The sequence below is a fragment of the Hyperolius riggenbachi genome, chromosome 7 (genome assembly GCF_040937935.1).
Source record: "Hyperolius riggenbachi isolate aHypRig1 chromosome 7, aHypRig1.pri, whole genome shotgun sequence".
NCBI classification, from domain to species: Eukaryota; Metazoa; Chordata; class Amphibia; order Anura; family Hyperoliidae; genus Hyperolius; species Hyperolius riggenbachi.
The window spans coordinates 225,489,273-225,507,895 of NC_090652.1; the positions used below are offsets into that span (position 1 = coordinate 225,489,273).

Consider the following 18,623-nt stretch of genomic DNA (forward strand, 5'->3'; position numbering starts at 1 on the left):
GCTTGTTCCAAAATGAATACGAATTAGTGTACAAAATTAACAGGCTTATTTCATTGTCCTCTCTATCCTGTCTACAGCCCAGGCTGAAAGTTGGCTAGTAAGCCAATGCTTACACAACTAGTATTAATTATTGTTATTATTTAAAATAAATAAGATCTATATATATTATATATATATATATATATATATCTATATCTATATCTATATCTATATCTATATATATATATATATTGCATATAAAAGCAGGTTATATATTTTTAATTCCCCAGATGCTAAAAGTTTTTTCACCAGCACTGGAATGTAAATGAATAATCACTTGTGTGTTGTACATGAAGTTAGATTTCCTTTTGCCTGTTATTAACTTGCATTTGTTACATTTTACATATCATCAGTGATTAACTAATAATAGTATTTGACAATAATGCTCGTTGGCTGTTTTTTTATGTAAAAATAGGCCTGTGTATAAAAACAAAAAGTGTGTCGTTTCTATTATTAGAAGCAGGTGAATCAATATTAGCGTTATTACACAAATTTACAAACACAGCAGTTGATGGGTATTTGGAGTGGAGGTTTTGGATTGATGAACTGTCGGTTCTGTAAACAGATGTTGGAATTAATCTGTATTAATTGATATTTATGAGAACTTTAATCAGTTCGAAACTCTCAAACCCACATAGCGCTTGTCATTTCAATGGGTGGATCAGGATAGGAGTTGACAATAAAATCTCATATCAGTAAAAACATTCATATTTTTCTCACTGACTGAACTTACGGTCTCCTCTACATATATTTTCATCATACAAATGAAAAAATATAACCGTAACCGATAAGCTGCTTTTCATTACTACTATTATTCTACTACTACATGATATAAATGAAATTACTGGAATACTGTGCCATGCAGTCGCTTACCTAAAGAGGCTTCCGAAGCAGAAAAAGGCAGTAAGGTTCCCTCTTTGGTGACATAAGTTTTTGCAGTGTCCTCTCCATCTGATTGACCCCCATCACTTTTGTCGTACCCTCCTTGGAGAGTCTGAGCTCCAAACTTCCTGGCCACTTCCTGGTGCTGAGGAGAGGCTGAGAAGCTGCCCGGCAGAGTGGCCATGAGTGTGGAGGTGAGTGCCATGCCTTGTGCCAGGCTGGAGCAGAAGCCGCTGGGCAGACTGGGAATCTGGTGATGGTGAGTGGAGGGCAGAGTTGGCTGAAGTGTGGCCTGGGACAAGCTGGGTGGAGGAGGGGGAGGAGGCGGCAGGACCACAGGCCTGTATGGCATAAACATAGGGTATCCCGTGTACACGAAGTGCCCAGGACTTGGCTGAGGTGGGCTTCCTATCAGTGAGTCTATACTGAAAGCAGTACTGCTGCCCAAGGGACGCTGCATCATCATGAGAGGAGGTTGGAAAGCTGCACTCATATAAGCTACTGGGAGTCGGTGCTTAGAGAAGAATGAGAAGGTGCCCTGAGCAGGGCACTGATAGAAGGATGGTTTGTTGGTTGGAGAGACTTTTAGTCTGTCATAGCGATCAGGAACTCAGTTCCAGGAATCTAGTTATAAGCAGATGTGAGTAAAAGTCCAGATATCAGAGCACACTGTCTGCAGACCTGAGGCTGGTCTTCTCCTCTGATGGCCAGGCTGTGGCTGAAGCTGGCTCTGGATGACCCTTTCTTCTGGTGGACTGTGTGGAGAAGATCTTTGTTCGGGTTTTCTGGCTGGATAACTTCTCTCTTGTCTTCTTTATGGTGACCCTCAGTGCATCAGAGCTCTCTTCTCTTTGTGATGTGCTGATGGCTTTGTCTGTTGGTCTGATGTCCACCTTTCCTGAGTGTCAGGTGTATAGCTGAGCCCTCACTTGTTCCCTGAGTGACTTCAGTGTGCAGCCCCTTCTGTGAACTGACGTCTGGTGCTGTGTGTGGTCACCCTGTGTGACAGAGCTGCTCCTCTCCTGGGTGACAAGACCTGGCTCTGCAGCCTCCCCTCTCCCGGGCTTCAGCAGCTACAAACTCTTCACCTATTTCCCATTCACGTTTTGCTACATTTTAGAACCTTCCCTTGGTCACGTGGGACGATCCCTTTGTTGTCACTGGCTGGCTGAACGGTGGAGGCGTGTACCCACAAACCTAGCCCCTCTCACACCCCCCAGAGTGACAGAATAAAGTGCTGAGATAGCTGCTGTGATCTGTGCTGCCTCTCACTGATAGCGTCCTGCCAGCCTATATTCACATGTAACCAGTCCTACTCCTGTGTGTGCATCTTCTGCTTGTTCCTGCCCAGTCCTCCTCCTGTATATAACTCTTCTGATCCCATCATTGCTTCTGCTAGTGTTCTCCAACTTCCACACGTGTATATACACCTTCTATAATGTCACTAATGGTTCTACCAGAGTCCTCCACTTTCCTGTGCATATACACCTTATATACCCCACCATTGCTTACTACAATTCCCCACCCTCATCCTGTGCATATACTCCTATTATACCTCACAATTGCTTCTACCAGAGTTCCCCATCCTCTTGTGCATATTCACATGTTTATACCCCACAATTGCTTCTACCAGAGTCCCCCACCCTCCAACTGTGTGTACACCTTCTTCTCTGTACCCAATCACTGCTTCTGCTAGTGTCCACCATCTTCCTGCTGCGTATGTATACACACCTTATATACCTCACCAATGCTTGTACCAGAGTCCCCCACCTTATTCTTTTGTATACACACCTTCTGTACCCCATCCCTGCTTCTGCTAGTGTTGTCCATCCTCCTCCTGTGTGTACATCTCCTGTACCCTATCATTGCTTACGCCAGTGACCCCCCTCCTTCTGTACATGCAGCCTATCATTGCTTCTATCGGAGTTACACACCCTACTCCTGTGTGTAAGTTTCCTGTACCCCATAATTGGTTCTACTAGTGCCTCTCGTCCTGTGTGTACCTCTCCTGTAACCCATCATTGCTTCTACTAGTGTCCCCACTCTACTGTGTGTACATCTCCTGTACCCCATCATTGCTCATCACCTTCCCCTGTGTACATCTCATGTACCCCATCATTGCTCATCACCCACTCTCATCCTGTGTGTACATCTCCTGTGCCCCATCATTGCTTCTATCAGTGTCCCCCACTCTCCTGTGTTTACATCCCCTGTACTCCATCATTGCTTCTACCAGTGTCCCCCACTCTCCTGTGTGTACATCTCCTGTACCACATCATTGCTTCTACCAGTGTCCCCCACTCTCCTGTGTGTACATCTCCTGTACCCCATCATTGCTTCTACCAGTGTCCCCCACTCTCCTGTGTGTACATCTCCTGTACCCCATGATTGCTTCTACCAGTGTCCCCCACTCTCCTGTGTGTACATCTCCTGTACCACATCATTGCTTCTACCAGTGTCCTCCACTCTCCTGTGTGTACATCTCCTGTACCACATCATTGCTTCTACCAGTGTCCTCCACTCTCCTGTGTGTACATCTCCTGTACCACATCATTGCTTCTACCAGTGTCCCCCACTCTCCTGTGTGTACATCTCCTGTACCACATCATTGCTTCTACCAGTGTCTCCCACTCCCCGCTTGTGTGTACAGGTCTGCTATAGTGACTAGTTTCCGGCTGTGTGTACATCCCATGTACTCTCAGCATTGCTTCTGTATATATGCCAAATCCTACCAAGGTGTGCAGCTCACCTGCCCCTTTATTGCTTCCGCCATTGTTCCCATCACTCACCTTCGAGTAGAGTATAGTTTGTGTTTCCTAAAAGAGGGGTTTTAAAAGTAATAAACCTTCCTTTATCTCTGGGGCAGCGTCACCTCTTCACAATAATATAGGTACCAGGGCAAAAAAAAAACCATCTTCTTCGCAGATATTGTTTATGTATAGACATCTGTATCTGTGGCACAAAGCGACCAATAATCGGCGTTACCCTTCGGATCATCTATACGTAGATAGGGTGGATGATTTGTGCAATTCTGGAGTCACTAAATATTATTGTATTAAATTATGTTATACTATATTACTTTATTATATTATTATATAATGCATCTGGTTAAATGTTGGTCGGCCGCTACTGATTAAAAAGCACTAAACGCCTAAATGTACTGTACTGAATCACACTATATTGTGTGTGCGTGTATGTGTGTGTGTGTGTATATATATATATATATATATAAATACATGGATACATACATATAGCACCTGTGTGCTGGCGAGCAGTCTCTATAATAGTGGTTGCGGACAGGACCCCGCCTGATAAATCAGCCATGTGTGGTGTTGTAGTTGCATATAAATCGATCTGTTCACATGATAATTGAATTACCACTCATCATCCTTATGTAATGCTCACTTCATGTCATTTATTTTCTCACTTTTTAGAAGTTTGTGATTGTGTCTCTGAATAATAGTAATAGTTTGCCACGAAACTCCCTATCCCTTGATTGATAATTTTAGGACTATAACCTGGGTGTTTGTATGTATATATACGATTTACGTGTCTGTATTTATATATCGTTGTGTTTTCTCTAATTTATTAATTTCTTGGGGTTTTTTTGTGTATATTTTTTTTTTTTTGCATTTTTGTTTTTAGTGTTGAAGTATTTATAAAGTTGATGATGATGGCATTAGATAATTAGAGAGAATGAAGTGGATTGCCTGTGTGCTGTAGCTTAGGCTGATGCTGCCAGCAGGGCAGTGGTGTTGTACAAATGCTGTATTCTATAATGTATCGCAGAGAGAACAATGCTGATTTGACGAGTCTGGTGCAGACACACAGTGGAGAGCCACCCTGGATACATATATATGATGTAATAATATATATGTATGAAGCGTGGCTGCAGTGTGGTGTGCTGAGCTCTGCCTGGCAGCCTGTGTAGTGCTGGGCAGCAGATGGACTGAGCACTGGAGACACACAGAACCTTATCACACGTTATCACACGTTACTAATCTGTGTCATTCTGTCTGCTGCTGATGCCTGCCTGTCTATAGCCCCATCAGCCATGTCACTGCGATGGCTTCTGTGCTAGCTTTATGCTGTATACTTTTACTGATGGGGGAGTCCCAGAGGGGGCTGATCCCCCATTTAGATAATAAAAGCCCATTCCCAACTCATTACCAGCCATCCTGTTTCCCTCTGCACAGACCATATAGATCAACCCAGACACTCAGTGCTTTTGTCCCCTGTCCTTGTAGGGAGGTACAGGGATCCAAGTCCCCTCCTTCCCTTATTTATTTATGGGCTCTTATTCTGTTTGCTCGCTCAGTCCTGCCAATGCCAAACGTTTGGGAAGTGTCCCCAGCAGGGTGGGGGTAGAGCACCCCCCTCCCCTTGGGGGTAACAAAGGGGGTTTGTGTCCTTTTCCCCATCTGGACACAGCCATCTCCAACTTGCAGAACATGAAAAGATCCATCTTTTTTCTGCCTGAGTGTATTCATCCTACTTTTTACAGGCCTGAAAGCTCCAATAGACTCCTGGCAGAGAGGGGGGATTCCTGTGATTGTGGCTTTGAAACTCTCTCCTGCAATTATGTTAAGTAACTATTGACTCTCCCGTAGGAATCAAAAGCCCCAGCCCTCTCCCCTTTCATAGCCTGCCTCTCATGTTTGGCTTTTCAAAGCTTCCCCAACACGGATTCTTTCTGCCTGACAAAGGAGAGGACAAAACAGCCCCAAAACTTGTAAATTGGACGTCAAAGACCCTGGAACAATTTGATGGCCAATAAATAATGAGGAGACTTGAGCAAGTGGGAAAAATAAAGTGCTTGTAAACGACTCTCTGCAGGATGAGCAGCACACAGAGAGCGGACAGGGGTGCAGCAGCCAGCAGCCAGCTCGAGGCACAGAGGTCGGCGACACTATGCGACAACTGACTATACATACAGTGAGTCTACTGGGAAGTCAGCGACACTGAGATGTCCAGAAACAGGGACACTCCGCTGTAACGCAGCCACGGCAACCCGATTTCACACTCGACTGATTGTTCTGGACAATTTCTGTCTGTGGAAACCAGTAATTTTCAACAGTTATCATTCTGATCCACAGCTCTTACTTGAGTGTGAAACATTGGCACCAGGCACACAGCTGTGTGATCAGGGAGGGTGACACCTTGGCAGCCCGGGCACACAGCTGTGTGATCAGGGAGGGTAACACCTTCGCAGCCCGGGCACACAGCTGTGTGATCCGGGAGGGTGGCACCTTGGCAGCCAGTGCACACAGCTGTGTGATCAGGGAGGGTAACACCTTGGCAGCCCGGGCACACAGCTGTGTGATCAGGGAGGGTGGCACCTTGGTAGCCCGGGCACACAGCTGTGTGATCAGGGAGGGTGGCACCTTGGCAGCCCGGGCACACAGCTGTGTGATCAGGGAGGGTGACACCTTGGCAGACAGGGCACACAGCTGTGTGATCAGGGAGGGTGACACCTTGGCAGCCCGGGCACACAGCTGTGTGATCAGGGAGGGTGACACCTTGGCAGCCCGGGCACACAGCTGTGTGTTCAGGGAGGGTTGCACCTTGGCAGCCAGGGCTCACAGCTGTGTGATCAGGGAGGGTGGCACCTTGGCAGCCCGGGCACACAGCTGTGTGATCAGGGAGGGTGACACCTTGGCAGCCAGGGCACACAGCTGTGTGATCAGGGAGGGTGACACCTTGGCAGCCCGGGCACACAGCTGTGTGATCAGGGAGGGTGACACCTTGGCAGCCCGGGCACACAGCTGTGTGATTAGGGAGGGTGACACCTTGGCAGCCGGGGCACACAGCTGTGTGATCAGGGAGGGTGACACCTTGGCAGCCGGGGCACACAGCTGTGTGATCTGGGAGGGTGGCACCTTGGCAGCCGGGGCACACAGCTGTGTGATCTGGGAGGGTGGCACCTTGGCAGCCGGGGCTCACAGCTGTGTGATCAGGGAGGGTGGCACCTTGGTAGCCCGGGCTCACAGCTGTGTGATCAGGGAGGGTGGCACCTTGGCAGCCAGGGCTCACAGCTGTGTGATCAGGGAGGGTGGCACCTTGACAGCCAGGGCTCACAGCTGTGTGATCAGGGAGGGTGGCACCTTGGCAGCCCGGGCACACAGCTGTGTGATCAGGGAGGGTGACACCTTGGCAGCCCGGGCACACAGCTGTGTGATTAGGGAGGGTGACACCTTGGCAGCCGGGGCACACAGCTGTGTGATCTGGGAGGGTGGCACCTTGGCAGCCGGGGCTCACAGCTGTGTGATCAGGGAGGGTGGCACCTTGGCAGCCAGGGCTCACAGATGTGTGATCAGGGAGGGTGGCACCTTGACAGCCAGGGCTCACAGCTGTGTGATCAGGGAGGGTGGCACCTTGGCAGCCCGGGCACACAGCTGTGTGATCAGGGAGGGTGACACCTTGGCAGCCCGGGCACACAGCTGTGTGATTAGGGAGGGTGACACCTTGGCAGCCGGGGCACACAGCTGTGTGATCTGGGAGGGTGGCACCTTGGCAGCCAGGGCTCACAGCTGTGTGATCAGGGAGGGTGGCACCTTGACAGCCAGGGCTCACAGCTGTGTGATCAGGTAGGGTGGCACCTTGGCAGCCCTGGCACACATTTGTGTAACCAGTGAGGGTGGCACCTTGGCAGCCCGGGCACACAGCTGTGTGATCAGTGAGGGTGGCACCTTGGCAGCCAGGGCTCACAGCTGTGTGATCAGGGAGGGTGGCACCTTGGCAGCCATTGCTCACAACTGTGTGATCAGGGAGGGTGGCACCTTCGCAGCTCGGGCACACAGCTGTGTGATCAGTGAGGGTTGCACCTTGGCAGCCCGGGCACACAGCTGTGTGATCAGGGAGGGTGGCACCTTGGCAGCCCGGGCACACAGCTGTGTGATCAGTGAGAGTGGCACCTTGGCAGCCCAGGCACACAGCTGTGAAATGAGGGTGGCAGCTTTGCAGTTTGGGCACACAGTTGTGTAACAAGTGTATATGGAGCGTGGCACATTGGTATTCCGGAAGCTGGTACAAAGTTTCACCGGATAGAATATAACTTGGCACAGGCTGTCACATCATACAGTCAATATCAAGCGTTTCACAAAACAACTATTGTTTCATTCTCCAAATTCCCTGAGAAGTTATTGTTACAAGTATTGCCCCGCTGTGCCCACCTTGTGCCCCCAGCAGCCGGGCAATATCCGCTCGGCTAGTGAATAGACCGGTGATAAAGAACTGCTGTGTCACAGCCCGAGGTTAATCGATACGTTCCGGACTCCGGCTCCTTCCCATGTCACTTGTCCCAGTGCTAATAGCAGGGGTGGGGACAGGCTGAATAATTGAGCTGAAGGTGCCCACCTAATACTGCTTCTGTAAATAGATAGCGTGGGAGGGGGCTTTCCTCACCCCAGTCCATAGCTTTGAAAAATAACTCCCAGAGTGAGTAGAAATATTATTTATGTGTACCTGTCACCTTCCCAGGAGAGAGGGGGATTCGCGTTCCTCATCGATATATTGTGTGATATGTGAGATGTGACAGTCTCTGCACACATCGGTCTGATGGTTGTCTCTGCACATTGTAAGGGCACTGCATCATCTCTTGTGGCAAGCTCTGCTGTACTAGCAAGTCTTTTATTCTTTTATAAACTTTCAGAAAAATTGCCTCCATTCTGTTGCTGTCAGCTCCAATACAGCTGAGGGAAAACCCTCCCATGTCTCAGTAGACTAATTGGTGCACAGATAAAGCGGACCTGAACTCAGGACTTCCTCTCTGCTCTAAAAGATAAGAAACAGCATAATAACCTTTAAAGAAAAAAAACCCACTAAAGCATTTTTTGAGCATTTAGGCCCGGTTCACACTTGCGGTTTTGCAAAAACCGCACCGGATGTCCGGACCGCACCGGAGCCGGATCGGACCTGAACCGTACGGTTCCTGTCCGGATCCGGTCCGGTTGCATACGGTTTCCGTGCGGTATGAACACGGTTGCGGTCCGGATCCGGATTCTTAAAGAGATAACAACCTGTATAAAAACAAAAAAAAATGTTGGGGTCTGGGAGGTCAGCAGAAGGGGGACCTGTGGAATCAGGCCCTCCGCTGTTTAGCACTCACCTCCACCTCCAACATGCTGCCAACATCTCCAGCTCGTGCTGCTCCACTCCAAAATGGTTGCCCATGTGTCCCCGATACAATATCGCCGCAACAATCCTCATAGGAAGTGGGGTAGAACATCCGGATTTTTTGCCAGTGTGTTGTGCGCTCTCCGGTTCTCATTGGTTTCCATTGGCCGGATGGTGCAGTCCGGCTCCGCCCCGGATACGGCTGCCGGAGGAGCCGGACCAAAAAATAGCGCATGTTGGAACGGACACCGGAGTCCGGATCCGGTCCGGCTCCGGTCCGGACGAAACGGACACATGTGAACCCTGGCATAGACTTACATTGCTATGCCGTGCGTCCGTTTCGTCCGGCCAGCATGCGGTGCGGCTCCGGCACGGCTATTCCGGATAGCCACCGCTAATGTGAACCGGGCCTTAGGGAGCGCTTCCAATCCCTAGCGTTTTCCCTAAACGCTCTGCCAATGTAAATGGATTTGACACTAGAGCGATTGCGATTAAGTAAATCGCAGGACATGCAGCATTTTGGGAGCATTTCCATGCTAATGCAGGGAAAACGCTCCCAAAACGCTCCCAAAACACTATCACAAATCGCTAGCAATTGCGATAGCCTTTTGCACTTTCTAGTGGGTTCCAGGCCTTAAGGTGGCCACTAACGATACAATTTGTTGAACGATCTTTCGTGAAAAATTGTTCGCATGAATGATCAGAAATGATCGTTTGGGGCCACTAATGGACAACAGTTTGCAGTAGGTAGTGTCCCATATACACTGGGCAGTGTATATATAGAAGACTCCTGTATATACAGGGGAGCGTCCTGTAGTGGTGTTGTACAGTGTGTAGGCTGAAGATGAAAATGATGGTGGTGCCGCTCTCTGGAAGCCACTGGATAGTGGTGCAAGTATCTGTATAGACAAGGGGTGGGGGGAATGGGAGGAGAGAGAGGAGGGCGCACTCAGAAGGGTAGCAGGTCTGTCAGCAGTCTAGCGTTGTCCCTCTTTATGCTTTATGCACCACAGCTGCCTGCGTCCCCGGCGTAAAGAGGGACAACGCTAGACTGCTGACAGACCCATATGGGCTAGTCAGTCAGTCCTAAAGGTGAGATAATTCCCCGGCAGGCTTGCCAGGGACAACTGCTACCCTTCTGAGTGCGCTCTCCTCCCTCTCCTCCCATTCCCCCCACCCCTTGTCTATACAGATAATGAACAACAGTCTCCTAACCAATCCGATCAGATTGACAGGATCAAACCAAAAATTGGATTGATTTCATTAATACGATCAGATTCTTTAGGAGATTTTTTCCATTGGTGGCCCGAAAGGATCATTTCTAATCATTCATGTGAAGAATCCTTCCTAAAAAAGATAATTTGACAAATTGTAGCCTTTAGGCCTGGAACCCACTAGCAGTACATTACTAAGCTGTTACTAAAGGTGCGTACACACATGCGACTATAGTCGTTTGAGGGCTCGTTTCCACTATTGCGGTGTGGAATCGCCTGGATTCCACCGCTGATGAAATCGCATGCAGATGCGATTCCCCATGCGTTTTTTGCCGTGAATTCGAATGCGAATTCGCATAGGTGAGGGTATATGCGATTTTAACCATGTCACTGCCTGTGTGAATTTACATTGGTACCTATGCGAATTCGCATGCGCATTCGCAGCAAAAACCGCATGGGGAAACCGCATGCGATTTCCCTATTAAATACATTGCATGCGATTCGCATGCATTCTACTCGCAGGCGAATTCTGCGGCTCTTTTGTGCGTTTTTTTCACCGCTGAAAAAACGCACCTCAACAACGCTACAGTGAAAACAGGCCCATCCACTTGCATTACATGTGCGAATGCGCATGCGTTGAACGCATGCGGATTCACGATAGTGGAAACGAGCCCTTAAACGATTGTTCCCCGATCATTTCAAATGACGATCGTTTAAAAAAAAAGCAGCCAACGACCATTAAGTCTAACGATGGACGAGCTAGATCGTTAAAAACGAACGACTTAGCTTGGCGGATTTTTTCCAACGACGATCATTTGCAAAAGTAGTACATCGTTGGAAAACGGTCGTTCGTACTAGGCTTGACATGCGCATTTCGCTATTTCTCCATGGAACTTTTCATTTTTATGCGCAAGCGCAATAGTTGCTTTACGTGATGTAACGTTCGTTCTAACGATCAGATCGTTACACACCTTTAAAAGCTAGCTTTACTTAGGTCGTTCTTTCGTCAATTAAAAGTTCGTTAGTCGTTCACAACGAACGATCGTTGTCGTATGTGTGTACGTAGCTTTAGCAGTTGTGATTTGAAAAGCTCTTTCTAATGTAATGCTATGGGTGTGAGCCCAATGAGTGATGTGATTTTATAAAAATCCTCTATAGCATTGCATTAGCAAGAGCTTTTTCAAATCGCTCACTAGTGCTTAGAAAAGGCTGCGAGTGGGTTTGAGCCCATACAGCTAATACAAATCCTGCAATAAACCTGCAATGCATCTACTTCCTGCTTTCAGGGAAGCAGACATAGGGTTAACATCCTGTGTTTGCAAATTAGCTGCTCTGCAGATGCAACCAGCTGACACAATGGAGAGGTCAAATTACACTTGTGATTAGTCGCAGATGAGGGAGAATTACACAGGCTTAACTCTCTAAATACATACAGGATGTATTCCTCTCTGTTTTCCCTCTCTCCAGTGCAAGAGTTTAGGTCCACTTTGAAACGTGCATAATTAAAATTGCTGATTCTTTTTGTCTCAATGTCTGTTAATTTTATGCAAACATAATATTTGATTCAGCCACAGTGTATTTAATATACAGATTTGTATTGCCAAGTTTTACTAAGATTATCATGCGTTGTCCACAAAGAACAAAACGTTTTATACATCCTATATAAAGTTAGGGATAGGGATCGTGTGTTTTATGCAGTTGGCGTTCCATAGAAAATAATATTTACACCATACGAAGGGAAACTGTGTGGGATCAGTGTACAGAGATCAGTACAGAACGTGGTGTCTTCTCTCTGCGCTGCTGGTGACAGTGTGGTCCCAAACAGATTATCTAGTACAGCAGGAGGTCTGAGGTGAGAAGGTGAATATTTGATCCCTATCAACTGATCAGCTCCTAATTAGGTCTTCAAAGGCGAGGGAAAATAAACTTGTCTTTATTTTGGGCTAGTATGGGGCTTGTATTGTTAGGGAGATTGCAGATATGGAAATCCCATCTACCTGTCAAAAGAAAGACAGAGGTGAAAGGGTGAACACGGACGTTCTGTAAAAGGGATACATCCCCTCTTTTTAAGTATTTGCTCCAGGCAACAATTAGGCAAATGAGAAAAAAATTACTCCATTGTTTCCCTGAGTGATCAAAGTAGATCAAAAGTTCAAATCAAGAAGCACAGGTCAGAGCGATGCTTTCCCCACGTCCCAGCACCCTCATACACCTGCATAACTTCTGCTGTTTTGTAATACTCATTGTACTTACTCTGAGATAGTGTGTGCCCACCATTACATCACGTAAGTGTCAGCTGATGCCAGCACTGTGCACAACAACAGCAAAATCAGTTTTTTCTCTCTGTCTCTTTGCACAGTGATCCTACCTTACTTTCTGAAGGAGTACCCTATACCTGAGACAAAATAAGTACCAGCATTCTCACCTGGGGCTTCGTCCAGCACCCTGTACACCATGGGCTCTCTCGCCATCCTCCCTGGCTGCTCTCCTGCAGTCTTCTCCAGCCAATTCCCCAGTCACGCTGTGCATGCGCCATCCAAGCTGCACACACCGCGTTCTGCACATGTGCAGTTCACTTAGGGCCCTTTTCCACTAGCAATCGCAATTACAAATCACAAACGCCAGCGATTGCGATTTTTCATTAATTCTGTTATGCGATTGCGATTCACGATTTTTATTTGCATTGCATTATCATTGTAAAAATTGCTCCAGAAAGCGATTGCGATTTGCAATACTGTAGTGCAAAATACGTCTTGTGATCTCTATGATAAAGTAACACACACACACACACACACACACACACACACACACACACACACACACACACACACACACACACACACACACACACACACACACACACACACACACACACACACACACACACACACACACACACACACACACACACACACACACACACACACACACACACACACACACACACACACACACACACACACACATACATACGGAACTTTCCACTCTTAAAAAACGAAAAATATTGTTTTTTGTTAAAACGATAAATATCGTTTTTAGTAAAAACTATAAAAATCGTTTTGGTAAAAACGATAAATATATTTTAAAAAAATTATCATGCGTTACCAGGCACCATTATTTGGCTGGCGCCATTTTTAACTGGACGCGTAGGGGCGTAACTACAAATCACGTGGCCCCCCAGCAAAACTTTGATGGGCCCCACACCCTTTCCCTTGCACCTCTTGGTGACCCTCAGAGCCTGGGAGACCATCTTGCAAGGGTCAAAAAACAAGTGTGGACATTATAATCTTCACAACACCTGATCTGAAGGATGGACCCCTTTATCGGAGGGAGTGAAGTAGTAGTTGGGGCCCCCTTACAGCTCTGCCCCCCTTTACGGTTTTAGGGGCTGCATCCTTGTCAGTGGCGGCTCCAGGAATTTTTTTTAGGGGGTGCTATGCAGGTGCTGGATCAATTTCCGGGGGAGCCGACGACCTGCGGCAAAAAATGGGTGTGGCTACAACCTGCGAAGCGCGCTGCAGCGAAACAATGGGTGTGGTCACCCAGGGTGAGAGTGATATGGTGGCTGCCATATTTATTTCCTTCTAAACAATTCTAGTTGCCTGGCAGCCCTGCTGATCTATTTGGCTGCAGTAGTGAACTGAATTACACCAGAAACAAGCATGCAGCTAATCTTGTCAGTTCTGACAATATTTTCAGAAACCCCTGACCTGCTGCATGCTTGTTCAGGGTCTATGGTTGAAAGAATTAGAGGCAGAGGACCAACACGGCAGCCAGGCAGCTGGTATTGCTTTAAAGGAAATAAATATGGCAGCCTCAATATTATTCTCACCTCGGGTTCCCTTTAAAAGTGCAATGCAAAGACAGAGGGCCCAAGTTTTAGTGACCCTTTCCCCAGAAAATTCACATAATTGTGCAGGTTTTCTCAAGAAAATACACGTAATGTGAGCAGATTTAAACAAAAAACACATTCAATAACCCCAATATGCACAACTGTTATCAGATATGACCCCAATATGAACAATCGTTATCAGATATGACCCCAATATGAACAATCGTTATCAGATATGACCCCAATATGCACAACCGTTATCAGATATGACCCCAATATGCACAACCGTTATCAGATATGACCCCAATACGAAAATCGTTAACGGATATGACCCCAATATGCACAACTGTTATCAGATATGACCCCAATATGCACAACCGTTATCAGATATGACCCCAATATGAACAATCGTTATCAGATATGACCCCAATATGCACAACCGTTATCAGATATGACCCCAATATGCACAATCGTAATCAGATATGACCCCAATATGCACAACCGTTATAAGATATGACCCCAATACGCACAATCGTTATCAGATATGACCCCAATACGCACAATCGTTATCAGATATGACCCCAATACGCACAACCGTTATCAGATATGACCCCAATATGCACAACCGTTATCAGATATGACCCCAATATGCACAACCGTTATCAGATATGACCCCAATATGCACAACCGTTATCAGATATGACCCCAATATGCACAACCGTTATCAAATATGACCCCAATATGCACAACCGTTATCAGATATGACCCCAATATGCACAATCCTTATCAGATATGACCCCAATATGCACAATCCTCAGCAGATCTGACCACAATATGCACAATGCACAGCAGATCTGACCCCAATATGTACAATGCTCAGCAGTTCTTACCCCAATATGCACAATGCTCAGCAGTTCTGACCCCATTATGCACAATGCTCAGCAGTTCTGACCCCAATATGCACAATGCTCAGCACATCTGACCACAATCAGCAGCACCACCTGAAAAAGAAAAGAAAAACCCATTTACTCACCTAGTCAGGAGACCTCCTGTTCCGACCTCCTCCTCTCCCCTCCCGACCTCCTTGTAGCGCGCAGCTCCGCTCCCACGATCCTCTTCCTACCTACAGCCTGCATTACCCGGCGAGCAGGGCTACGGGAAAATGGCCGCCCGAAGCCCTGCACTGCAGACTCCAAGTCTGCAGAGCAGGGCTTCGGGCGGCTATCTTACCGTAGCCCTGCTCTGCTGCTTCAGGCTGCCACTGTGAACTGACTCTGCGTCTCTTAGACGCCTGAAGTCAGTTCACGCCAGGGGGTGCTTTGGGGGTGCTTGGACAAATTTGACCGGTAAGGACTGCCTAAGATGTAAGATGCCCCCTGGCGCAACCACTGATCCTTGTAGTTACGCCCCTGTAATCTAGCCTCGTGCTTCCATGAGGCTCCCTCTCTGCTAAGCAGCAACTTCTGTGAACACAACCTGTCCAGCTTTGCTTCCCTCTTAGTGATTAGGCAACAATTTGGGTGAGGTGAATCTGAAAAGGTTAGCTTCTCACCAGTTACATCTTAGAGAGGAAGCCACATAGGAGCAATAGCCAGGTGAGTGACAGAGCAGCCTGGCAGTCCTTACCGAGAACATCTCAATCTGAAAACACTTACTAGGTTACCTCTACCTTGGACAGCAGTCCCAAATGGCTTTCCGTTATCTGTTAGCAGTCACGAGTGGCTCCTAATATCTGCCAGTCGTCATAGGTGGCCCTTTATATTGTCCAGCTGGAATAGATGGCTCCCAGTATCTGCTAGCAGTCATAGGTGTCCCCCAATATTGACAGCTGTCATAGATGATCCCAATATCTGCCAGCAGTCATAGGTGACCCCCATTGATAGCCAGCAGTCATAGATGACACCAATATCTGCAGCAGTCAGGGCCGGATTTACCATAAGACACGGTAGGTATGTGCATACAGGCGTCTGATGATGGATGGGTGGCTCACTCCTCTCCCCTAGCCGCCTCCCTCCTTCCCTATACTGTGTCCTGAGTGAAGGGTAAATGAGCGTTTAGTCACATGGCTCTTGGCATTCTACTGACAAGATCCCCCTTAATTTGGGGCACCACTAGCTACTTAATACTGAGGGTACCTCTCAGTGGCGGACATACGGCCGTGCAGGCCGTGCCGCCGCACGAGGGCCCCTGAAGTTCCGTTTTCTTCAGGGGCCCATTAAGTTTTTTTGTTTAATATATATATTTTTTTATTATTTTTTCCCCCGGGGGGCCCCGACTCCTATCCTCCCTCCCTCCCTCATCTCGGGGGCCCCCCTCCCGGTATGCGCGGCGGGAGAGCGGCAAATCCGGGTCTCCAGGCATGCGCTAGAGGGCTCAGCCGCTTGGTCTCCAATATGTCGACAGAGTTGGAGACATATTGGAGACCAAGCAACGGAGCCCTCTAGCGTCTGCCTGGAGAGCCGAAGACTTCCTGTATTTGCCGCTCGCTCTCCCGCCGCGCATATCGGGAGGGGGGCCCTCCGAGGTGAGGGAGGGAGGGAGGATAGGAGTCGGGCCCCCCACCCGGATAGCTACTAAAAGGGCTACCTGCCTACCCACCCGGCTACCTAACCACCTACCCACCCGGCTACCTACCCACCCACCAGGCTTCCTACCTACCTACCCACCCGACTACCTAACCACCCACCAGGCTTCCTACCTACCTACCCACCCGGCTACCTACCCACCCACCAGGCTTCCTACCCACCCGGCTACCTACCTAACCACCCACCAGGCTTCCTACCTAACCACCCACCCGACTACCTAACCACCCACCCGGCTACCTATCCACCCACCAGGCTACCTACCCACCCGGCTACCTAACCACCTACCCACCTGGCTACCTACCCACCCACCAGGCTACCTACCCACCGGCTACCTACCTACCTACCCACCCAGCTACCTAACCACCTACCCACCCGGCTACCTACCCACCCACCAGGCTACCTACCCACCGGCTACCTACCTACCTACCCACCCGGCTACCTAACCACCTACCCACCCGGCTACCTACCCACCCACCAGGCTTCCTACCTACCTACCCACCCGACTACCTAACCACCCACCAGGCTTCCTACCTACCTACCCACCCGGCTACCTAACCACCTACTCACCCGGCTACCTACCCACCCACCAGGCTTCCTACCTACCTACCCACCCGACTACCTAACCACCCACCAGGCTTCCTACCTACCTACCCACCCGGCTACCTACCCACCCATCAGGCTTCCTACCTACCTACCCACCCGGCTACCTACCTAACCACCCACCTGGCTACCTACCTACCCACCCAGCTACCTACCTAACCACCCACCCGGCTACCTACCTACCCACCCGGCTACCTACCTAACCACCCACCCGGCTACCTACCGGGCTAGTTACCAACCCACCCACCAGGCTACCTACCCACCCACCCGGCTACCCACCCACCAGGCTACCTACCTACCCACCCACCCACCAGGCTACCTACCTACCCATCCACTAGGCTACCTACCTAGCCACCCACCCGGCTACCTACTGGGCTAGTTACCAACCCACCCACCAGGCTACCCACCCACCAGGCTACCTACCTACCTACCCACCCACCCACCAGGCTACCTACCTACCCACCCACCAGGCTACCTACCTACCTACCAGGCTAGTTACCAACCCACCCACCAGGCTACCTACCCACCAGGCTACCTACCCACCCACCCACCAGGCTACCAACCCACTCACCCACCCACTCACCCACCCACCAGGCTACCTATCCACCCAACCACCCATGGGAGCTGCGCGCCGGATGGAGGCTGGGACAGGAGGTCTGCTGCTGCAGGTGAGTAAATGTTTTTGTTTTTTTATTTATATTAGCAGGTGTATGTTCTGGGCAGGTCTGCCACATGATTGCATGTATTTTCTGCGCAAATCTGCCGACATGATTGCACGTATTTTCTGGGCATATCTGCCGACATGATTGCACGTATTTTCTGGGCATATCTGCCAACTTGATTGCACGTATTTTCTGGGCATATCTGCCGACTTGATTGCACGTATTTTCTGGGCATATCTGCCGACTTGATTGCACGTATTTTCTGGGCATATCTGCCGACTTGATTGCACGTATTTTCTGGGCATATCTGCCGACATGATTGCACGTATTTTCTGGGCATATCTGCCGACATGATTGCACGTATTTTCTGGGCATATCTGCCGACATGATTGCACGTATTTTCTGGGCATATCTGCCGACTTGATTGCACGTATTTTCTGGGCATATCTGCCGAAATGATTGCACGTATTTTCTGGGCATATCTGCCGAAATGATTGCACTTATTTTCTGGGCATATCTGCCGACATGATTGCACGTATTTTCTGGGCATACCTGCAGACATGATGTGTATTTTCTTGAGAAAACCTGCACAATTATGTGAATTTTCTGGGGAAAGGGTCCACAAAACTTGGGCCCACTGTCTTTGCGCTGCACTTTTCAAGGGAACCTGAGGTGAGAATAATCTTGAGGCTGC

General features: G+C 48.7%; 1 protein-coding gene across 1 annotated transcript in view; it reads right to left on the bottom strand.

Moving 5' to 3' along the window:
* The window catches only part of GBX2 (gastrulation brain homeobox 2), a 3,742-nt gene extending 1,745 nt beyond the window's left edge, over positions 1-1,997 (bottom strand). The window contains exon 1 of the mRNA XM_068246977.1: positions 913-1,997. Coding sequence (XP_068103078.1) covers positions 913-1,414 — 502 coding nt within the window. The 5' untranslated portion in view covers positions 1,415-1,997. The remainder of the gene's footprint in view (positions 1-912) is intronic.
* Between the last annotated feature and the right edge of the window lie 16,626 nt (positions 1,998-18,623).